This window comes from Molothrus aeneus, chromosome 5 (genome assembly GCF_037042795.1).
Source record: "Molothrus aeneus isolate 106 chromosome 5, BPBGC_Maene_1.0, whole genome shotgun sequence".
NCBI classification, from domain to species: domain Eukaryota; kingdom Metazoa; phylum Chordata; class Aves; order Passeriformes; family Icteridae; genus Molothrus; species Molothrus aeneus.
Window position 1 is genome coordinate 29739897 of NC_089650.1, and position 21528 is coordinate 29761424.

General features: G+C 36.1%; 1 protein-coding gene across 1 annotated transcript in view; it reads right to left on the bottom strand.

The window, feature by feature from the left end:
- Positions 1-1809: 1809 nt before the first annotated feature.
- Positions 1810-21528, bottom strand: part of TMTC2 (transmembrane O-mannosyltransferase targeting cadherins 2) — a 233977-nt gene continuing 214258 nt past the window's right edge. Inside the window, exon 12 of the mRNA XM_066550550.1 lies at positions 1810-4645. Within this exon, the coding sequence (XP_066406647.1) occupies positions 4466-4645 (180 nt within the window). The 3' untranslated portion in view covers positions 1810-4465. The remainder of the gene's footprint in view (positions 4646-21528) is intronic.

The following is a 21528-nucleotide window of genomic DNA, read 5'->3' on the forward strand; positions in this document are numbered from 1 at the left end:
TGAAGAAAATTAACTCTATCTCGGCCAAAACCTGCACAATGGGGAGTATATTTTTATGTCCTGAACTTTAAAATACTATGTTCCAAGGCCAGCCTTTCCTGTTGGCAATGTTTGGTTTGAATTTATTATTTTAGCAGAAGAACTTACAACTTCTTACCAGTCTGTATAGCTTTAGGGCTTTGTTTTGTGGCATTTAAAAAAAAATTTACTGATGCATACACTTTTCCATAGTTTATCCTAGAATAATTTGATCTCAGAGTTCATTCTTTGCTCTTAGAATAAAGCTCATCCCTCTAAAGGTTTACTAATTTCCCCCAAAATGTTGGGAGGCTCTGCTCCCAGCCTCCCTCATAATATCCCCTCACAATATCAGCTGTTTCTATTGATGATTCTATTCCTCTAACCACATCTAACACCTGCTGAATCTCAGGGAGATTAAATCTTCAGTATCTGTGTGAAACAAGGCAGGGACTTTTCAAGTTGCAGGATCAGCCTACCTAAGGGAGCCTATCTGATCGTAATTCAGCTGCTGATGTCTATTATCATATGTGAACTGAAGCAGTGTCTCTCCCATGCTACCAGCATTCACCTCTGTCAGGCAGAACTGCTATGGGAATGCCTACAACAGAGTGCCAAGCCAGATCCAAATGAGCTGGTATGCTTACACAGAATAATTCAGTGCCTTACCTTCATCCTAGCTGAAATCCCAGAAGTGATACAGCCATCCGTACCAGCTACCGAGTGCAAATTCAGATGAGTCTGTGAAAGCAGGACTAAAAAATCACCAGAGAGCTGTCATGTGCCTTCAACAGAAATGGAGACATAGCAAGTATCTGTTGCCTGAAAGTGTGATTCTTGGAAGAACAGAAACATTGGAAGCACAGCACAAGGCAGACAGAACAGGGTCTCACACAGAAGGGTTCCTGGCTAAGGTGCCAGAGCAGGAGCTCAAGCCCATGCTTAGACTCTGCTTCCACAAGAAACAGTGACACAGTTCAGATGATTCGTTGCATACTCTGCCTTCATCATCTGCTGTTTATAAACACCTCCCCAGGCAAGGAAAGTCTGAAGGTGAGGCGTGACCTTCAATAAAAAAAAGTCATGACAGGAGAATTTGCAAGTCAGTGACTAAAAGACTGCTCTGCTCATGCCCATGCACGTTTTTCAATCATAGAGCAAACCTATTAATGCTCAGGACCCGAATGCAACAGAACTAGGCAGATATAAGAATATTAGTGCTGCAATGAGCTAAGAAGGCTCTGTCCATAGAAGATTAAAAGACAGCCAAAAGGCAAAAGAACCATGTCAATTCATTAGATCTCTGCACAGGAAGGCAGAAGATTTGAAACTCACCATATGACTTCGCAGCATGAGGAAAAGTGACCTCATACATGCAAAAGAACTTGTATGTAGGCAGAATCTTCTCTTCAGCTTTTGTAACCAATTACATTTTAACAACGTTTTTACTGACATTGTGTTTGTATGGTAATATAAAAGTATTTTGTAAATATATTAATCAGCTTTTATTCCTACAGAGTTTAGATTCAATAATCAAATATGGTAGTTATCATATCCCTTTGGCAAGATTTAGTGAGTATAAATATTAAAAAATGCTTTCAGGGAACCTTTTTGAAAATATCCACTGAAGTCTAATTCCAATAGAGTTTAGAAGAAAGCCAAATGTGACATGTTGTATTTTACTTACACTATCCAGTTCTCCCATACATAAAATAATCAAGATTACTCATTAAATTAGAACAATTAAAAAACTCAAAGTGCTGTTACAGTAACACAAAGGAATACACAGGCTATTAGTTATCAATGCTTTATTATTGAAAACAAAATTGAAATTCTTTTATCTGGCACATAAACAATTATTTCTACAAAAAGGAAAGCCTACAAATCTGATAATTTATACAAATAACAGTTTTTCAAAAAATAAAATTTTAATTTAGTAAACTTGTCTTGTGCTCTTTTTTTCTTTTTCTTTTTTAGCACTGTCTGCAATAATCCACCACAAATCCCTGAGCAGAGAGATATATTTTAAACATGTTTTAAATTTATCCCAAAAGAAGAAAGTTATCAAGCCCAGACCTCTATTAAAAAAATGTATTCAGGGACATTCTTGGTAAATTTATGGTAGTCCTTTTTTCTTTTCCTTTTCTTTTGTTGTTTTTTTTTTTTAAAGAAAAAACCAAAACCAGTTATCAATGCAAGCATGACACCGTATCACAGGAGTGCTTCCCTCTTCCCCCTTTTTGTGCAATGAATAAAAATTAACAAACAAGGATAAGTACAAGTTGAAGGAGACAAATAACCTGGTGAATGATTAAGACCAAGAAACCATCTAAGTTTGATGGCTGTTGAGCAAATAAAGCTGCAGGATACCACAGTTCTATACCAAGCTCAGTTACAGTTACTATCTATTTCTATATCTTTTCCCAGAAAGTTAGTAAAGCAGGAGAATAAGTTCAAGCTACCATTGTATTCTAACACTGGTTTCAACGATCAAGTAGAAATTCAACTTTTGATCCTTCAGTTTTGCTTTTCCAGCAAGAACATTATTTGAGAAAAACATGACACACTCCACAAAACCAAACAATCTTGCCCCTCTGGCCTTTCTGGTGGGCCAGTTGTAAACTTAGCAACTTATGGTATTTTAGTGAGCAAGAGGAAAGAAAAGGAAATACACATAACTACAGTTTTTCTACTATACTGACTTTGAAACAGCTATTCCCCAATCTATTCAATATAGATTTAAAATCCAAGTGTAAGGGTAGAACGACCAAGAAGGTAGAATATAACTCAAGTGTTCCCTTTCCCATTCGGTACATACAATAATCACAAAGCAAATGCAAGTAAAACCAAATAAAGGAAATAGCAACATTAGAGACTGTTGTGTTAATGGCAGGTAACATTGCTGCAGTCAAGTAATAAATAAATAAATACAGCAAGGTGTTCTTCTCTACATTTTTGTTGGAACGGTGCTCAACAGTTAAAAAGGAATACATAAACTAAAAACCCCAAACCCCTTTTCAGTAATAAAGAGTTTTTAACAGAAGATCCTGAAGAAGCTTCAGTTCAAGGTGCTCTACCACTTTAACATTTTATCTATCATTATGAAAGGAATACTGAAGCAGATACCAAAGGGCCATTAAATGAAATAGTAAATTTTCTTACAAACAATAATACTTATTCCAAAGAAAGAAAGCAGTTAACAAATGGCCTGGAAAAAAGAATTACTAAAGCTTCATATACTTCGATTTAAAATAAATTATTTTTACATTTAAGATCTGAAGACTAAAACAGTAATGAGGCTAAATCATTCTGAAACAGAAATAAACTGAACCTCACCAAAAGCATATTTAGATATTTGACAGCTCTGCTGCTAGCCTGTGTCAGAATACAAACAGAATGCTAATATTTGGTTAGAATCTGAATGGGTTTGTTTAAAACACCAACAATACGAAAAGTAACTGGCAACCACCATTACTGATTCCTCTCAATCTACACTATTTTAAGCAAGATCGAATCGAGTCCCTTCAGTTATTTGCTAGCCTCATCAATGCACAACATTACTTTTTCTCCAAGTTGCTCATGAAGTCTCATTTTAGCTACCTTCTAGTATTTTCCAATCCCATTTTAATTAGTAATTGCAAAAACATAGTATGCAGAGTCCAATTTAAAGTTGGATTTATCTGATAGCAAAGTATCAGGGCCAACATCCCTCCTGCTTGTATTGCTAAATCACACCTCTGGTCTTTTTCTTACCAGCCTACATACTACATCTGGTGTAGAACACAGACAGCTCCTTGGTCATTCTGTCTACCTCACAGAAATTTGACTGTGTATCTCAAGAAAACTGCACTATTAGTTAACAAGCTGAAGTAACAGGCATATTCTCAGTAAACAACTTGCAATGCTGTCATCTAATCATGTGACAGGTTGGAAAAAAATGGGCCATATACTCTGTGAAATTGGCTAGCAAGTGGTTCAAAAGTGAGATACAGCAGCATTAAGACAAACTGCAAACACACTGGATTTAGTACACTTTTTAATGAGTTACAGTATCAGCAAAATACTTTGACCTACTATTACCACTTTAAGTCCCATATGGCTTAGTGTATACTGTGTGATTTTCCCTTCATATTTCTGTGACAGTATACATTTCAAGTACCCACCCAAAAGTAAGCAATATGGGATTTGCAATTATTTATCAAATATACTGAAACAACTTCTCTCACATGCCATTGTTCCAAATATATTTGCTGCGTAACAAGTTCTTCATGAATCCCTCAAAGCCTCCCTTTTTCTGTTTCTCTAGTGGAATAGCTTCTCCTAGCAGCAATTAGGACCTCAGATCCTTGCAGTCAAGTCCAGCAAGTTCTCTGACCTGACACCTCTGTGGAAGTTCAAGTTCTTAGGTTTAATCACTTTAAGGTAAAGTAGTTCAGAGTTTTCATCATCATGTTTTGGATGTTTTCAAACCTTGTTTCTCCATGATATTCCACAATTTGCGAAGATTGGACTGGGTGATGACATCATCAGGTTTAAGTTGAAGAGCAAGGAGGTAGTTTTCTTCAGCTTCTTTCAGTTTGCCATTCAGATGGAGAATGGCTCCAAGATTCATTAGGGCAGCTGGATACTGGTAAGAAATAAAAAAAAAGAAGGAGGAATATTACAAATATTTTCAATTTTTCTTTTTAGACAATCTTCTTCCACTTAAATTACTCCCTTATGTTTGCTGATTTTTCATGGAAGCAATTTAGTAATTTAAGCAAATACAGATAACAAGAAAAAGTTTCTGAACAGCTGCTGTGTAGTTTGTGCTTTAAACAGGTCAAGCTCTAGTGCCTACAGACATAAGACTTCTCTCTTTAATGAGAAAACACAGAACTTAAAAAGCTTTAAATGTGGTAATGTTGGCATAACACAGGTTCCAAGAGAAAATTAAAGTAATCCAAGAGTGAATTAGCGACAAGAATTTAATTTTAATCAAACCCCTTGCTAATAAAGAGTTCATAATCATTGGGAATAATTAACACAATAATAATTGGAACTTATCCCTTTCTTCTCTTTGTCTTAATTGTAACTAGTAAGAAATGCAGCCTGCTCTCAGATTCTAAGGATGTCCAGGGGTTCTAGGATATCCATTTAGATTCAGGTTGTGGCAATTATTTCTTAAGAAATTATTGAATAAAATTAACAGGGGTGGAAAAATGCTATTTTAATAATAAAACTGTTAAAATTTTGTAACAAATCAATTTAAAAGCTTATGTTGCTGGAATTTTTTTTCATGTATAGCTAAGACAAAATGCTTAGCTTGTTTTTATTTTTTTTCATCTCAAGGTTATTCCATTATGAAATAATAGGTTCTTCATGATAATAGCATGCCTGATCACTGGAATGAACAAATATTACAAGGGCAGAAAAGCACATTTATGAAGCTGAAGAGTTTAACCTACCTTTTGGCAAGCACCAAGGTATTCATATCCTAGTGAGAGCACAGTAAAGGCATTTGTCAAACCAGTGCTTTGCATTTTAAAGAAAAATGGGGAAAAAATACCACACAAAGTTCACTATAGTTCTCACCCTCAGGTCAGCCTAAGTTTCAATGAGCTTTAGGAAAACTCACTTTCAAAGTCACATAGTTTTGCCTCAGAGGATAAGTGTTTCAAGCCACCACTCATCAGTGTTCTGCTCAAAATAATATTCAAAATGTGAATGGCATATCAAGTTCAGACTACTGTGAGGGTGTGCTTTAGGAGCTCTCCAGTGACAATAACTTCAGGAAAATGGTTAGACACTGAAACGGGTTGCCCGGAGAAGCTGTGGAAGTGTTCAAGGCCAGGTTTGATGGGGTTGTAGCAGCCTGGTCTAGGTGTCCCTGCTCTTGGCAGGAAGGTTGGAATTAATGATCTGCAAGGTCCCTTCCAACCCAAACCATTTGATGATTATATGAAAATGCATTAGGTAGAAGGTCAATAAAATATGTACTACAGTTGGTCTCCCAGACTGATGTGGCAATATGAAATCATTACGATGAGGAAGACTTAGCTTTGTTCCAAGCCTCTCCACTACAAAGTAAAACTCATTACTCTTATCCTTTTTAATCAAGCTCCAACGAAATCCCTATAATTCTTATGTCAGAAACCTAAATTTTGTGGTGGAAATGTTGTTCAGATAATTCCAATGCTGTGTAGTCTCATACTATATATTCATATTTTTTCAGCTTTCTTCTTGCTTCTTTTAACCTACTAATACACACATCACAGTCTCATAAAGAACTGCGATGCCTCAAATTTTCAGAACAAATGGCTTACAGAGTTTCAAAATTAAGCAAAACAAAATTAGTTCAGCTCTCCTTATTGTAAACATCACAATGCTAATGAAGCAGAATCTGAAGATGTAATTTTTACATTTACTTTTTCTTGCCTTACCCTGACAGATTTTTTCCACCTTCTCTAAGTCATTCCACTGTGAATCAAACAAACAAAAAATGCCAGCTGGGTTTTATATAGTTTTATCAGTTCAATACTCTTCAAAAGAAGGGAAAGTAGGCTCCTGAAAGGTAATCTATGCTACAAGTAACTCATATTGGCAGCCATATTTCCATAGCTCCATTTTTGAAATGCCAGTCTTGCATACTGCTTTGTAATGAAATAATATACTCCTTAATTGCAGATGTTCAGGGTGCTAACTGATGTTATTAAAGTGAAGAATGCTTGGAAATCAACTCCCATGTACATTCATGATGGTCTAAATACCCCCCACATCTAATTCATTATTAGACTTCAGCTTGTTTGAGAGAATTTTCTCAAATCATGAATAGGAATGTCCATTCCCTCTAGTCATCCTATTTCTTTGTTTAATGAGAGTTCATGAATGAAAAAGCTTTCCTGAAGTTATTGACACACAGCTGTCATCTCACTTGAATTATAACTATGCGTGTGCTTGCACCGAGTCAAAGCTTAAAACAGATAAGGACTAAAACTATCTTAAACCTAGAAAAACTCATAGAAATAAGACACATGTTTAAATGTCCTCAGGGCTAATTCTACAGCATTCACAAAACTTACTGTGCAGGAAATAACTCAGTTGTCTCATATGGCTTCCAGAATTCCTCCCCATTTCCTCCATACCCTCTTGAAAATATGGTGTGTGTGTATGGGACTAATCAAGAACATCATATATGTAAGACTATATGCCTAGCAAAGAAACTCTCCTACCGTCATGTCTTTAATTTGATACATAATTTCACAGGAGCAAGCAACAAAACCAAATAAAATCAACAAACTGCATGCCTTTTAACTGAAATTTTCCTTCTTCTACACATAATTTTTGATTTCCTGCAGGCCTAACTAATTCTAGGCCATTCATGCTCTAGACAAAGGTATCCACAGAAAATGTGAACTGATAAATCATTCCAGGTATGAACTGAAACATTCTAACTCCTTTACGCTTCAAATAAGGAAGTGCACAGGATTTTGGAAAGACTGCTCCCTAACTTTCTAGGATAACAGTTGCCCCAACATTTACGGTTTATTGTAACAGTCCCAAGAATTTTGCACATTTGCAAGATTGTTCATCAGTGGCATTGCTCTCTGGCATTTAAAAAGGATGGTCAGAGGATAAGAGAGCAAGAGACATTTGCTGTAGTTTTGCTTCACATAGATTGTCTTTTATTAAAGACAGCTGATAAAACTTTTCAGTACGTTAACAAAGGCAGCAGCTACCACTGCAATAACACGGGACTTGTAGCACTGTATAACAAATGACACCACCTACTACTTCAGAGACTTGAAAGGAGAAACAGGCCTGCCTTCATTTCCTTCTGTAGACAGATGCTTTACATCAAAAATAGCTGACTGGCATTTCTATTGAGGTTATAAATGCTGCCTTTTATGGTCTATTTGGAATTATTCCCATTATTAGCATTTTACCGTGGTGTGCTTGTTTCCTTAGTGGTTTTTTGGGGGCGGTGGGGGAAGGTGCTCATGGGGAGGAGGGAAAAGGAATAACAGATTAGTTAACGAATAATGAAATAACACAAGGCAAGCATTTAGTTGCCTGAGGTGGTTTTGGTTTACATTGATGACAATTTTTTCAGATTTTCCCTTAAGTACCAAAATAAAAGGAGAGCACTGGACCATGCAAAAATCTTATCAAAAAGTCCTCTCTAAAATTAGAGAACTATAAAATCTTCAAATAATTCAAAATAATTCTGAGTAGTATTTCAGTATTTCATATATATGTAACCATATACAGTATTGGACCCCCAAACAGAATCAATTTTAATGACATAGAAGATGAACTGCCTTCTTGTTTATCATCTTTGGCTACACATACAGCAAATGCCATAGCAGAAGTACAGTCCCAAACACAAAAAGACAATTTTACTCCTACATGGTCAAGTTACGGAGAGAGAAACAAATACACAAACAATGTAGCACAAATATACCTTTTGCATGGCAGAGGAGTATGAAAAAAGAACAGTCCCAACACAAGCAAGGAAATTAGAAATTGTTTTCCTCAAAGCTCTGCTTACAGATGACCTTCTCTGCTCAACACCACAGAGATCAGGGCAGTAGATTCTGAGAGGAAAGAGCATTTTGTTGGTGCTGGGGTACTTCTAAGGAAATTATGGCAATTTTTACCCCAGTAGAATCACAAGTGCAAGATGCTTCTCAATTACCCATTTTAAAGAGTCACTGAAAAGATGTTGCCAAAATCCATCTTGCTCTGAAGGAATTACTGCTGTGTCTGATACTGTAGATGCTCCAAAACAACCCCAGGACTGTTGAATGAATACTGTAATAAGTGTGGCCAACCTACCAGAAACACAGAGGCTGTGTATTGTTTTTTAAAAGTGCAATTAAGGACTCTTTTTCTTTTAAGGATTTCTTTTGAGTTAAAGAAGGACACAAAACATGAATCACAAATGAATATTTCATGTCAGCACTTCGAGTTTAAAAGGGGTGAAGAATCAGATATTTCTCTTTGATAACTGAAGACACATAGGTGGCACAATGACTGAGTAGTCAAACAGCAGAATATTAGGTCTAGAATGGCTCACTAGGCATGAGAGAAAATTGTGCTGGACTGCCGCATCTGATCAGTGGCCACTAAGTAATCTGCTGCCATGCCCTTTTTTATCCTTCTGCAGTGATAGCAAGAATTTTCTCTTGAACTTTTACTACTGGTGGAAGGAAAAGCAGGAGAGGAACATGCTGAGAGACAACTGCTGCCAACTGCATCTTACTCTCCACTGAAAACACACAAAATCTTCAGTGGCTCATGGAAGCAGACATTTTTATCAGAGTGATCTGATGTTCTCAGATAAACCAAGCAGCAGTCATGGAGAGAGACTCATGTTTCTACCTGGTTCTCTACACTACAAGGCTTCTAAAGAACTGCATTTTGCATTGTGCTGTGTCTGGTATTTTGTCACAAACAGTACATGAACCACAACTAAGACACTGATCTCCCATAAGCTGGCTAAGACAACAAAAGTCAATTGTCTAGGTACTGATAATTTGGTGCAAAAAACATTCTGGATCAGGATGACAGGATGTATTGCAAAGTAGTATGGATCAGACAGAATAAAAAAGCTAAAATTCAAAATTAAAAGGGATTTCTGGTGTCATCAAACCAGACAGCAAAACATTCAGTTCTGCTGGAAAACAAATAAAAAAATCAGCATCTTTGCAAGCTCTTAAAATGGAAAAATGCTCTGCAACTTTTCCTCTACAAAAGTTAAATACATCACTTAAGTTTCAAATCTGCTTATGAACAATTTTAGTAAGTAGGCTTTTGTCTCAACAACAGCTTTCAGTTTCAACAGTTAAGAGGGGAAAAGGAGAGGAAAACATTCACCCTGCCAGTATTAATTTGAACACAGAGCACAGTTTCCACTGTTGTATTAGTCAGAAATGGACCTAAACATCTGTGCTGCAAATAGGGAATCTGTGTCCCTATTTAATTACCTTAAGAATGAGCAACATAAATAGCTATATAAATTTAAAGAAAAATAGACCAAGGATCTGGAGGGGAGTGGATCTGATCCTTGTATTCAGTCATCATTTTTAAGAGTAGTAGGTTCTTAACACCAAATAGAGAATAACCTTACCTATTATTTACTAACATGTCATTAAACAAAGACCTCATTCATTGTTCAGCAAATTAACAAATTATTGATTTCCAGGGAAGATGCACACCCTGCAGAAAAAAAAGGACCTCCAAAGAAAGAATAAATAAATAAATACATGTAAAAAAGTAAATAGGAATTAAATAGTTTCTGTTGAACACTATTTATATATAGTCTCGGTGAGGATAATATATTATGCTAATAAGCTAGAAAACCAGAATGATTTAATACCTGGTCACCTTAACAGCTGATGATACTACAAAACATTAGGTCGTGCATTTTTTTTTTTTAGGTTTTTTTTTCTTTCTTTTAGACTTGGATACTTTCATCTGGGACCTAAGCAGATGACACTTTAACCCACCTGGTGAAAGGAGGATATATATGGAAATTGTATGCATCTAACCTTGTGTATTTTGAAACACTGGAGACTTTCCTATCTCAAATTGCAAACTACATGATACCTACATTTAAAGGCAGAAATTAAAAAGAGAAGGAAGGGTTTCTCACCATTTTTTTCCTATTTATTGGTGACAGATGTGGGAGCCTTCATCCACAAGTATACCATGAAATTACTCAGTTTGCTTCTGGATGGAGACATCAGTATCATTGACCCACAGCTGTGAGTCAGGGAAGAGTTCTAGACTTGGCATAGGAAGGAAGCATCAAGCATTCTACTTTGTTTCTCAAATTACCACATCAATAGGGGACATTTTACTATCAATGTTCTCCAGTCAGTGGAGATTTTTTTCCCCTCAACATCTTGTTCATCTCAAACCTCCAAGACTGCTCAGCATATTATAAATATAGTTGTCCAAAACCAAACAACCATATATGGATACATGCTACATCTTGATGCTGAAAAACTAGCTACCATTGGCCTTTATGTAAGTTCAGGGCAGGCCAGTTTACAGATCAGCAAGTTAACAAAAGCATGTGTTACAACTGTTAGGGGCTGTGGATCCTAACAACAGCTGAAAACATCCCACAAAAATGTACTTACACTTGTAATTTCTGTGTATCTAGACATTTTTTCCCAATGGTCACGCATCAACGGCTTTGGTTTATGCTCAAGAAGCCTCCTAGTAATCACTCAGTTTATACGGAAACTGTGATGGACATTTTTAGATAACATACTTGTATTACCACAATAAAAGCTAAAGAGGAACATACGTTATGAGCATTTCATATTATGGTTGTATTAAAAAAAAAAAAAAAAAGGTAACATTTTCCAGATCTCAAAGTGTTTCTAATTAAACTTCTTTGCTTTCCAGCTTAAATGTTGTCATCAGTATAGGATAGAATAATCTTATTCCGTTTCCTCACACTTCAGGATTCCATTTAAAACAAAAAACCCAAATCACTTAAATTCTCTTTATAGAAATCCAACTATCTTCAATTGGATGATTTTAATATATAGTTATGATTATGTTATAAAACACTTAACAACTTATTTACCTTATCCAGCACAAATATGCTGCATACTAAGTAGAAAGTTTGTACTTCAGGCAAATGAAAAACCTGATGAACAGAAATGTCATCTGTACTATCATAATGACAAATAGAAATTGCTCAAAATCTTTCACTAACAGAATTCTGTCTTATTAAAACAAAGTAAGTTTATTAAAATGAAAATCAATTTGTGAGTAAATGTATTTTTACCTGCATTTTCTTTCTAAACCTCGGAAAACAGAAAAGCAAAGGGCTTTGTGTTGTTGCCTAAAGACAAAGCTCACTTTTAATTTAAAAGAAATGTAAAGAGTTAAAAAAATATAATGTACTTCACCACAGCAGCTCACATGCAAGGCTGATTAGAATAGCTGTCCACACTAACACAATCAAAACTGGCTAATCTTCAGAGAAAAGTTGAATACACAGATCATCAGAATTTTTAATCACAATTATACTCACACTATTAACATTAAAAGATGTTCATTTTTCCAATCAAATAAAGTGTCATTAGAAAATAAAAATGACTGCTGAAAATGAATGCATTATCCACTTATTTTTGCCCAGATACTCATCAAATACATTGGTACACAGAGAAGGTTGTAAGCTTTTCCAAGATGCTTGTGACAGACATATTACATTAGAGTTCTAGTTTCGAGTAGAATAGTCAACAACTGCAGTTTCAGAAAGAAGTAATGTTAATTTCTAGCCTTGAAAATTTAACTAGGTTCTAGTTAGGGGAATCTCAATGTAATGAGATTTCCAATATTTCAACTCAAATGTTCAGTTGAACATTAAATTTCCAGCAAGCCGTTGCACCTTTGGCTGACAACTCAATTAAATGCTTGAGAACTAGATTAATATTGGTATAACTGTATGTTTTCCCAAAGTATTTATGTACTTACAGTCAAAAGACATTACTTTTAGGCACATTGTATAAACCACTATGCAACTTGACATACCTGCTCTGAGCACAAAGAACAATAATCTTGTTAATTTTTTCTAAGGCTTCCATCATGCACAATCATTATTAAGACAGTCCACAGACAAAGGGTGGTCTTAGAGTATTACAGAAAAGAAAACGCTAGGACTTTTTGAGGCAGTGCATGTCTTCCCTTTGTCCTTTTTCATCTGGCTCCTATCACTTCCAAGCTTTTTACCTAATGCAATAAGCTTATGCCCAAACTTGTCTTCAGTTTGATTTTTACACACAGAATTATGAGAGCAGGTGAGAGGAGAGGCACCTACTAGAGGTCCTTTGCAAAATGCTGAACTACAGTGTTCTGTGTAATTCATAAAAATTCATGCCTTACTTTTTGGCAGCCAGTAACTGCAGGTGTCCCCTGTACAGTATTCAGCAATTAAATGCATAGTACATATTAAAATTATTAACTTCCACAGTAAGTGCACGGATTTAATTTTTATTCTTACAGTTTAAAGATTTCAGGGCTTCAGTTTCTAAAATTTGGTCTTTTGATCATTAATAGTAAGACCACTAATGGCTCGCTAGGCTTTTACAAGGTTGTGACTTCTAAAAAAACAAAATTACTTGCAGCTAGGGTAGTCTTATTTACCACATCTGAATGATGACACATGTGTTTACACTAATTAATAGCAATAATAGCAGGACATGTTCAGTCGTAAATTGCACATTCTACTCTGAAAGACTGCATGTGATGCAGCATATGCTGACAAATGCTGTTTATCAAACAGAGTTTTTCTGTATTTGTCAGACTAAAGTTTTAAGAAATGGACACATGAAGCAACAATTTGAATAATATTTTCTTTTTGTAAAAGCATTGATTTCTAAAGGTACAAGAGGACAATTAATAGTTGCAAGACTAGCACCAAGAAATCAAAGTTCAATTCCTGCCTCTGAAATTCAGTGTTAGAAATTATGCAATGAAACCAGATGCTTGCTCCAAACTGGACCAGATAAAGCCCTCTATGGCTGGGGCAAAGTGTAATCCAGAGCCAGTAGAATTGCTAAGCAATTTTGTACTTGATGACTCAGATTATTTTGCCTCAATTTTACAACACCTATCACTCATTCTATATGAATACCACAGGATCCCACAGAAATTAACTTAGGGTTCTACCAGTGAAAGCTCATTTTTCCACCCAAACCAAAAAGTTTGTCTCCTGTGCAATTTCCATAATCTCTGCTCAGAGAGCACTTTCTTCCTCTATTATGGGTAAAACATTCAACTTGTGAACTAGTCAGCAAAAAAACTCTTGCAATGTAGCTATCTGAATAGAATTTTCCAAGCAGAATTAAGGAGGGATCATGGATTTTTCAAAAAGGACAGAACATGTCTGATAATTTTAAGTGCATTTAAATGCAGTCAGAATGTGAAAAAATGAAGTAGAACTACTGAGTTGCAATAAAACTCCACGAAATAACTCCACCATAAATATATTAATCATTCACCTCCACAGAATCTAAGAGACATACAGCAAATCTTCCTATGGAATTTAATCTAGGGGTTTTATTGTAGATTTTATTTATTGTTGTTGCTTTATTGGAAGAAGTTTATATTTTCTTTCATGCTGTAATTGTTTGCAATGAGCTTGAGGCAGCCAGATGTTGAGGCAACTGGCACTGTTACAAACCATAATGCCAGATTAAAGTTATTTATTGTTAAGGAAGACAATCCTTACTGGAACACCTGAAGAATTAGTAAAACTTCCTCAGCCTAGTAATAAAGCTGTTCATTGTATGGGAGATATTTCAATAGGGTAGGTACAATGGATTGCACATTTGCTCTCCAGTAAGACTAACTGTGGTAAACAGAATCATGTGAATGCAAAATGAAGAGGTAGCCAATAAACAATGGGGTTCAGACAGCTTCAAAAAGGGACTGTTCCTTGGGGGAAACAAGCAACTCTCCATCTCCTCCCCATTGCACCTTCTCATTTTCAGGCATCTGATCTCTGGACTAGCTTTCCGAGGCAAAAACATGTTCAAACTGATAGTGAAGTTACTTTTAAAACCAAATTCAAAGCAAATTACTTCATACAGACACCTGCCACCCATCCCCTTCCTAGCAGTCTGCAAAAGTACAGCTCTTCTCAGGCAGATCTCAGACCAAAACCAGCCTCACTAGAGGGCATTTCTCCTCTATACATGAAATTACATTCAACCCAAAGGTGTGGGAGGGTGGGGGAGAAGATCTCTTGCAGCAAAACCATCTTGTGAGAAAGAAACTTTCTCCAGAACTTGTAGGGGAAAAAAATCTAGTAGGATATGTCAATACACAACTAAAAATCATTCCTAGATTGAGAAATACGTCAGAAATACAGATTAGGAAGAAAATTAAGTAGTTATTTATTGCAAAACATCCTATCGAGAATGTATAGTTGCTGGTTTATTTAATGGGCATTAAACTCACATTCTTATGAGCTCTAATTGCGTGATAAATCCCTTGCATTGTTTCTAGAATCAGCACTAGAACATTCTATCAGGAAAAGCCTTGCTGGATTCCCTTTTAATTGAGTTCAAACAGATGGTTTAATTTCTGAAATGCTAATCTGCTGGTGTGAGTTCTCTATTTCATGGCACTTTATTTCTGATTGACACCAAGGGCAAATTTTCCAGGCAAAGGCAATCTTCCTCTCTCCAGGAGCTGATGCAGGCAGCACAGTATCCCCTGCCATATTACTATCAGACTGTAAATCACAATCAAGTGCATAAATCTACCCATGACACACCATCTTCAATTCCACAATTTCAGCATCTTCACAAACTATTACCTCTCATCATCTCAAAGCATAATGATTTGTTTTATTTAACTCAATAGTACAAATCTAGACTATTTAGTTTCTTATTAATTAGTTTCAAAAACGTAATTTTCAAATTATTTAGTAAATTAACATCACAGCTGAGTACAAACACAAACATTGTGCAGTTCTTTTCATTCTTGAAGAGTAAGCACAGGAAAAAAAGAATATCTGCCTACTAAGATGTGGAAGAAAAACACAAAAATGATAGATGAAACAAATCTGCACTCCAAAGGACAGGCCTAGCTGACTTTACATCTTTTTTTTTCTTTAAGCATTTTTGATGGTGGACTGAACATATCTATACATGAGATAAAGACTACATGAGATAAAGACTGGCATAATGAAAATACATATCAAAAATAATGCAAGGTTTCCATTTCAAGTTAACTGAGGTATAGTCCTACAAAATTTCTGAATCAAAGTCTTGACAATGAAATAACTCAAGTATTATTTGGTATAAGAATGCCTTCACTTTGGAGAATTTATGAACTATCCAAGGATTACATCATCTAATGGTACTGGACGAACATGGGTAGGTGCCCAGAGAGAAACCAAAGTCTATAAATTAATACTTCCCTGCTTAACTTCTTGAGAAACATACTAAACCAACAAGAAACATGTATGATTTTTGTGAAAACATGGTCTTTTTCTTTTTTGGAGATTTAGTCACATACCATTTTGAACCTGTGGGCAACAGAGCCTACAATGGAAAATGGTTGCATTAACCAAACAGACCTGGGGTACTTTTTTTTTTTACTTTTCTTTTTGTGTGAAGAAAAGACTTTATTAGCAAGCACACAAGGGATTGCCATGAGATGTACTGAAAACCTGGTATGACCCGTGTGCTAAGTAAATATCATATGAATTATCAGAGTGTTTCCTTCTCCCAGACTACATGCTTAGCACAAAATAAGTGTTTCAACCGTTCTTGGTAAGAGTAATTGATTATTGAATGGAGTTCTAAAGGTTAAATGAATTAGAAAGGGGGAGTTAGTATATAGAAGCCTATTTCCAACATTTGTTTCCCCTTTAGTAAAAGCATGTCTATACATTTCACTGTTCATGAAGTCGAAAGACTTGGAAAATATGTCAATAATTAGACTGTAGAATGACTAAGATTTATGGGAATTTTGCAAACATTTTTATAGCTAAATATGAAATTAAAAACACTCTGAATTACCATAACAATGAACTTCTGGCTTACTTTGCCAAGTGTTTCTAGGTATGCAGCTTACTGCTTGGAAAACTTTAAGCTTAGGACAGCTCATGGGTGCTTGCATGCTTCCACATGAAATCAGAACATACAGAGTTTAATTTATCTCACTTATGCAGGAGAGTCACTAAACAAGTGGTGGCATTGCAATGCAATATCTGCATAAGCAAAAGAAACTTGAATGAATGCATTTTCATTTCAGTCATTTAGAACTTGCACAGACAAAATAGCTCTGTATTGATTAGAATATCAATGTACAACATATTATTCTAGACGGGAAATAAACAGCAACTTAAATGCATTTTAATTCAATTTCAAAGCTCACAAATTACACTGAGCAAACCAATTGATCTTAGACATTTGTGTTTAACTGCTTGTATAATCAGGAGAGTACAAATCAACTCCCCATAACCTAGCTCTCACAAAAGTGAAAATGAGAGCTGAAATGACAGGATTTCCAGCTTGTTCCTCTGCATCTTACACAAAGATGGATCACAATATTGAGAACTAGATTTAAGTATTCTATAATTGCCCAAAAGCACATTCAATCTTTGCTTTTACAGAGCTGCTACAATGCAGGAGAAAACACACGTACGATTTTCTGCAGTAAGGCAATAAATATTCTCATGTATTTCCCAAAGGAAATTCAGTGTTTTCCACAGCTGAGTAAATCAGTTTTCAAATTATATAACTCATTCTGATATTGTATTTCAGGTACAGGTAAATATCCCCATTCCAGTAGCCTGTATTCTTTTCTTTGTCCCTTGATGGAGGTCACAGGGATGGAAAACACTACATGAGGCTTTTTCTTTCTTCTGTTGTATTTTTTTTAAGGTGGGAGACACTAATCTCTGCTGAAGCAGGAATACTTTAAGATTCAGAGCAACACAGAAGCCTGTCTTGAAGCTGACAACTGTGCACAACAACCACTCCAAATGTGTAATAAAAATATTTTGGAGGGCTAACAAATATAATTGCAAATACAGAAAGAAATAGTTTTTTCAAAAGAATAAACATTGTTTTTCCCAAATAGCTGGATGTATATAATGTGTCTGCCCTGGACTTAGCCTCAGACAAGAAGGACCTGAAAGGGGTGAAGCTAAACAAAACCAAAAGAAAATTGAGTTGGGGACTAATAAGATTTTACAAAGCTCAGGAGGAGCAGAGAGACTTTGTGCATGGATAAACTCTTTACTTGGGGAAATATTGCCATTTCTGTGCAAATACTGAAGAGTCTTCATACCTGAAATGAATGGAATCTTGCATTCAGTTAATTTTCTTGAATTTTTCTGTTCTGCACAACCTTTAAGCTAGGTCACCCTTGTACTACACACACTGAAAAATGTCACAGATATTCTGATATCAAATCTCAGAGTCATTTTTTCATGGTGTTTCAACAGAGACAGTCTAAGCAATTTACAGTAACCAAGAATGGGTTCTCTTAACCTTTTGAGATCAGAGACTGATGTCCTCTTTTCAATAAGGATGTTCCACTATCTCCTCTCCCAGTGGAGCTAATCCATGCCTAAGCACCCCACCCCTGTATCTGTCTGAATTCAAACTAAAAAAAAATTAAAAACATGTTATCTGGAAATACAGTTCTCATCACTTATGCCTTTTCTTCTTATTAGGAAACCATAGTACCTGTTTTAGTGCCTGAAATTCCTACACGCCCTGTAACAATTGGTTCAGTCTTTAGCAGGAAGACAGGAAGAACTGGATCCTGGGAAGTTTTCTTTTTCCTCACACCTTCAACAGGAGCAAAGAAAGGAGGCATTTTCAGGAAGCCAAGAGCACTGCTGGGCTGGAAGGAATCCACAGCCATTCATATTATTGAATCAGAAAGTTTGGCACACTTGAGAGGAAGCCTTAAACAATGCCAGGCTTAGCAGCAACTGGTGCTGGTAGTAGGAAGATGTGCAGCCCTGACAAAGGGCAGGAGAAGCTGGGAGCATCTCAGAGGGCACATGAGCAGTCAACAGAAGCTCCTTCTGCTCCACTTTCAGTACAGGCAGACAATTAAGCAGATGGATCAGCTGTACTTAAAAATACAGCTCTGTGGTCATGCTGTAACACCAGTAGATAAAGCTAAAATATTACCATGTGTTCATTATTTTGAATGAAGAAGTAAACAGGGAGAACAACATTTTAAAACAAGGATTTGCAGCTGTAAATTGTCATGTTTTACTGACAATAATACATGGTGTTAAAACCATATATATACTGTTTCTCTGGGGAATTATCTGTACTATGGTCCAGAAACCAGGAGTATGGATGGCAAGGCACCACAGTTACATTTGAATAACAGGGACTAGGTAGACCTGCTCAAAACAGCTGCAGGAGCAGCAGATACATTGCTGGTGAGGGATCTGCTGTATCCCTGGAGCAGTGTGGCTGTGACATTGGATCCAGTGTAGCCAGTTTTTCTGTCAGCTGAGGATCAGCAGCAGACAATGCAAGAATCACTGCTAAACCATCCATTACTGGCATCATCAGTAGATTTAACATAGCAGAAGCTCTTAAAAAAGTTTATGAAAATTCTCCCTGGCAACAACAGGGCATGTCCTTAACAAGGCTGGCAAAATGCAATTAAGCTTTTTCCCCTCACAATTACTCCAAATCCGGTAAAGCTACGAGAGGCAATTACTGAATGTTCATGAGAAAATCAAATAGGAAAATTTGGCACAGCAACATTGAAGGAAAAAAATATATAATAAAGTAGATCTTGATTACAGATGTTTCAAGACAAAAATGCTATATTTACTTTATTTTTTTTAAAGATGTATGTACTAGTGGAAGTATTTTCTCTTAGAAGTCCTGCCATGAATAAACCCCATGAATTATGAGCACTTTCCTTAAGAAGGCAGTGAAAGCATGTTATCTCTAAGGTGCCTGTGAAATTACAGTCAATTATGTGGAAATCACTAGCATTCTTCTTTCACCAGTTAGACAGCTTGAGGTAGAGCTTATTGCAAGCCTGAAGCCTTTGGCATGAAATCTGTACTCCAGCATTGGGAAAAAAAAATTAAAGAAGCACTTGTAGAAACTGCTTTTTAATATGATATTGTGTTAACTGATTACATAAGCCCTTCAAGTCAAAAAATGGTTTAGTCCCCCACATCATGATTAAACCATCTAGTGGAAATTGTATTTATTTTGCTTATAGGTACATTTCTCCTTTCCCCCTCACTCTCCGTGTGTGTCTTTATGTATGTTGTTACAGTAAGACATTTAATCAAGCCCTTTTGAAGTGGTAGAGTGGAAACAGCTGTATCTGACAATGTGCTGATGACATGGGGCTTAAAGCTGTCATGAGCTCCAGACTGCAAGCAGCACTAATATGTGGTTGGGATGGTAGTGACTTACAGGTCATGACACCTCCTTGAGGAATGCTCCTAAGCCAATCAGCTCAAGGTGGTGGCTCAAAGTCTTAAGGCTCTGGTGAGCTCTCTTTCACTTAATACTCTTGAGGTCACACTTCAAAGTGCCCTTTCTTCTCAAAAGCCATTGGCCATATGTGGGGGTTCTAGAGCAGCTTTTTAATGACAGGCTGCTTCAGGCTCAGACTTAAAAAATTATAAATGCAGCTCTATTACACAAATGATATCTTAGAAGTTGAACAAAGGCTGAAGCTTAATTTGGTATCTCACATGCTTGTAAAGAATGGCAATTTAAAGACAGTTTCTGGTTGCCTGATTTTTCCACAACAAAGCAAGCTTAAAGCTCACATTTTAGAGTGCCTAATGACTTGTTAAAACAATTTCCTGGTTTGTGAAGATTACAATATGTAGGGCACCCAGAAATCATCTCTGAATACAGCTTTTCTTCAGCAATTCTCACACTCAGAATAATTACTGTATAAATGTCCAAGGAACTTACAGTTTCATTTCTTCATGCAACTGAATTTACTAAAATTAGACTAATGTGATTAATGTACACTCAAGGCAACACTGCTCGAACAAACATGTGCTTCTCACTGAGAAAGCTCTAAAATTATTTTGTTTTGATTATGGTACAACACACAATGCAGTAACATATTTTTTGGAAAGCATTCATAAAGATCAAGGGGCTAGGGAGGCTAATCTCTGTAGGTTACCTACATAGTTGAAGGAAGACAACACAGTCCTGTAAGAAATAATTGATTGCAAATAAAAGTAGGTTTGTTTTCTGAACTGCTTCCTGGATTCCTCTCTACCTCTTGGCTGTCCAGGGGAAGTTGACTCTCTGAAAGCTAAAACAGACTTAACTTTGAAAATGCTTGCTTCTTTAGTAAAGACAAATCATTCCCATCTTCAAAGCAGCAGTGTGTTCACCAGAAAATATTGCTCTTCTGAAATTTGTCTGGAAATTACTTTCATGGAGGATAAATACCCACCTACTGTAAATAAGGCCAATTGTGAACATTATTAAGAAAACACTATATCTCAAACACTAATACAGCCAGATTTGTTTTTATTTGCATCCAAATTCCTTTTCAGCTGGTGCAGCTATTGTATCAAAGTGTTTTAATTCTTTTACCATCTGCAAACATAATGTGCATCCAAAAGCAAGGATGGCATTCAAGATGTGGATATACATTTTAACACACCTTTGCTGTATTCAGTTGTTCCTTTACTGAGTATATTTTTCTTGCAAATACTTCATTCATTGCAATTAAGGCTTGTAATGAAAAAAACAAACTGTACTCTCAGACCTCTCAGAATTAGTTCAGTGATGAATGAATCATGGCCAATATTGCAAAAATAAAACCTTTTTATGCTTGGTTTCTTAAAAACAATAGCCTGTAAGTTTCAGAGAAGTTACATTTTCTGTAACTGAATACTGTGTTTCTGGCAATGTTTTTAGCTGCCTTAGTCACAACTTTTCTAAAAATGGATTAGTTGAATGAGAATGTGACTCAGACATGCAGGCATATGGGTGCTCACTGCTGCTCTCCCAT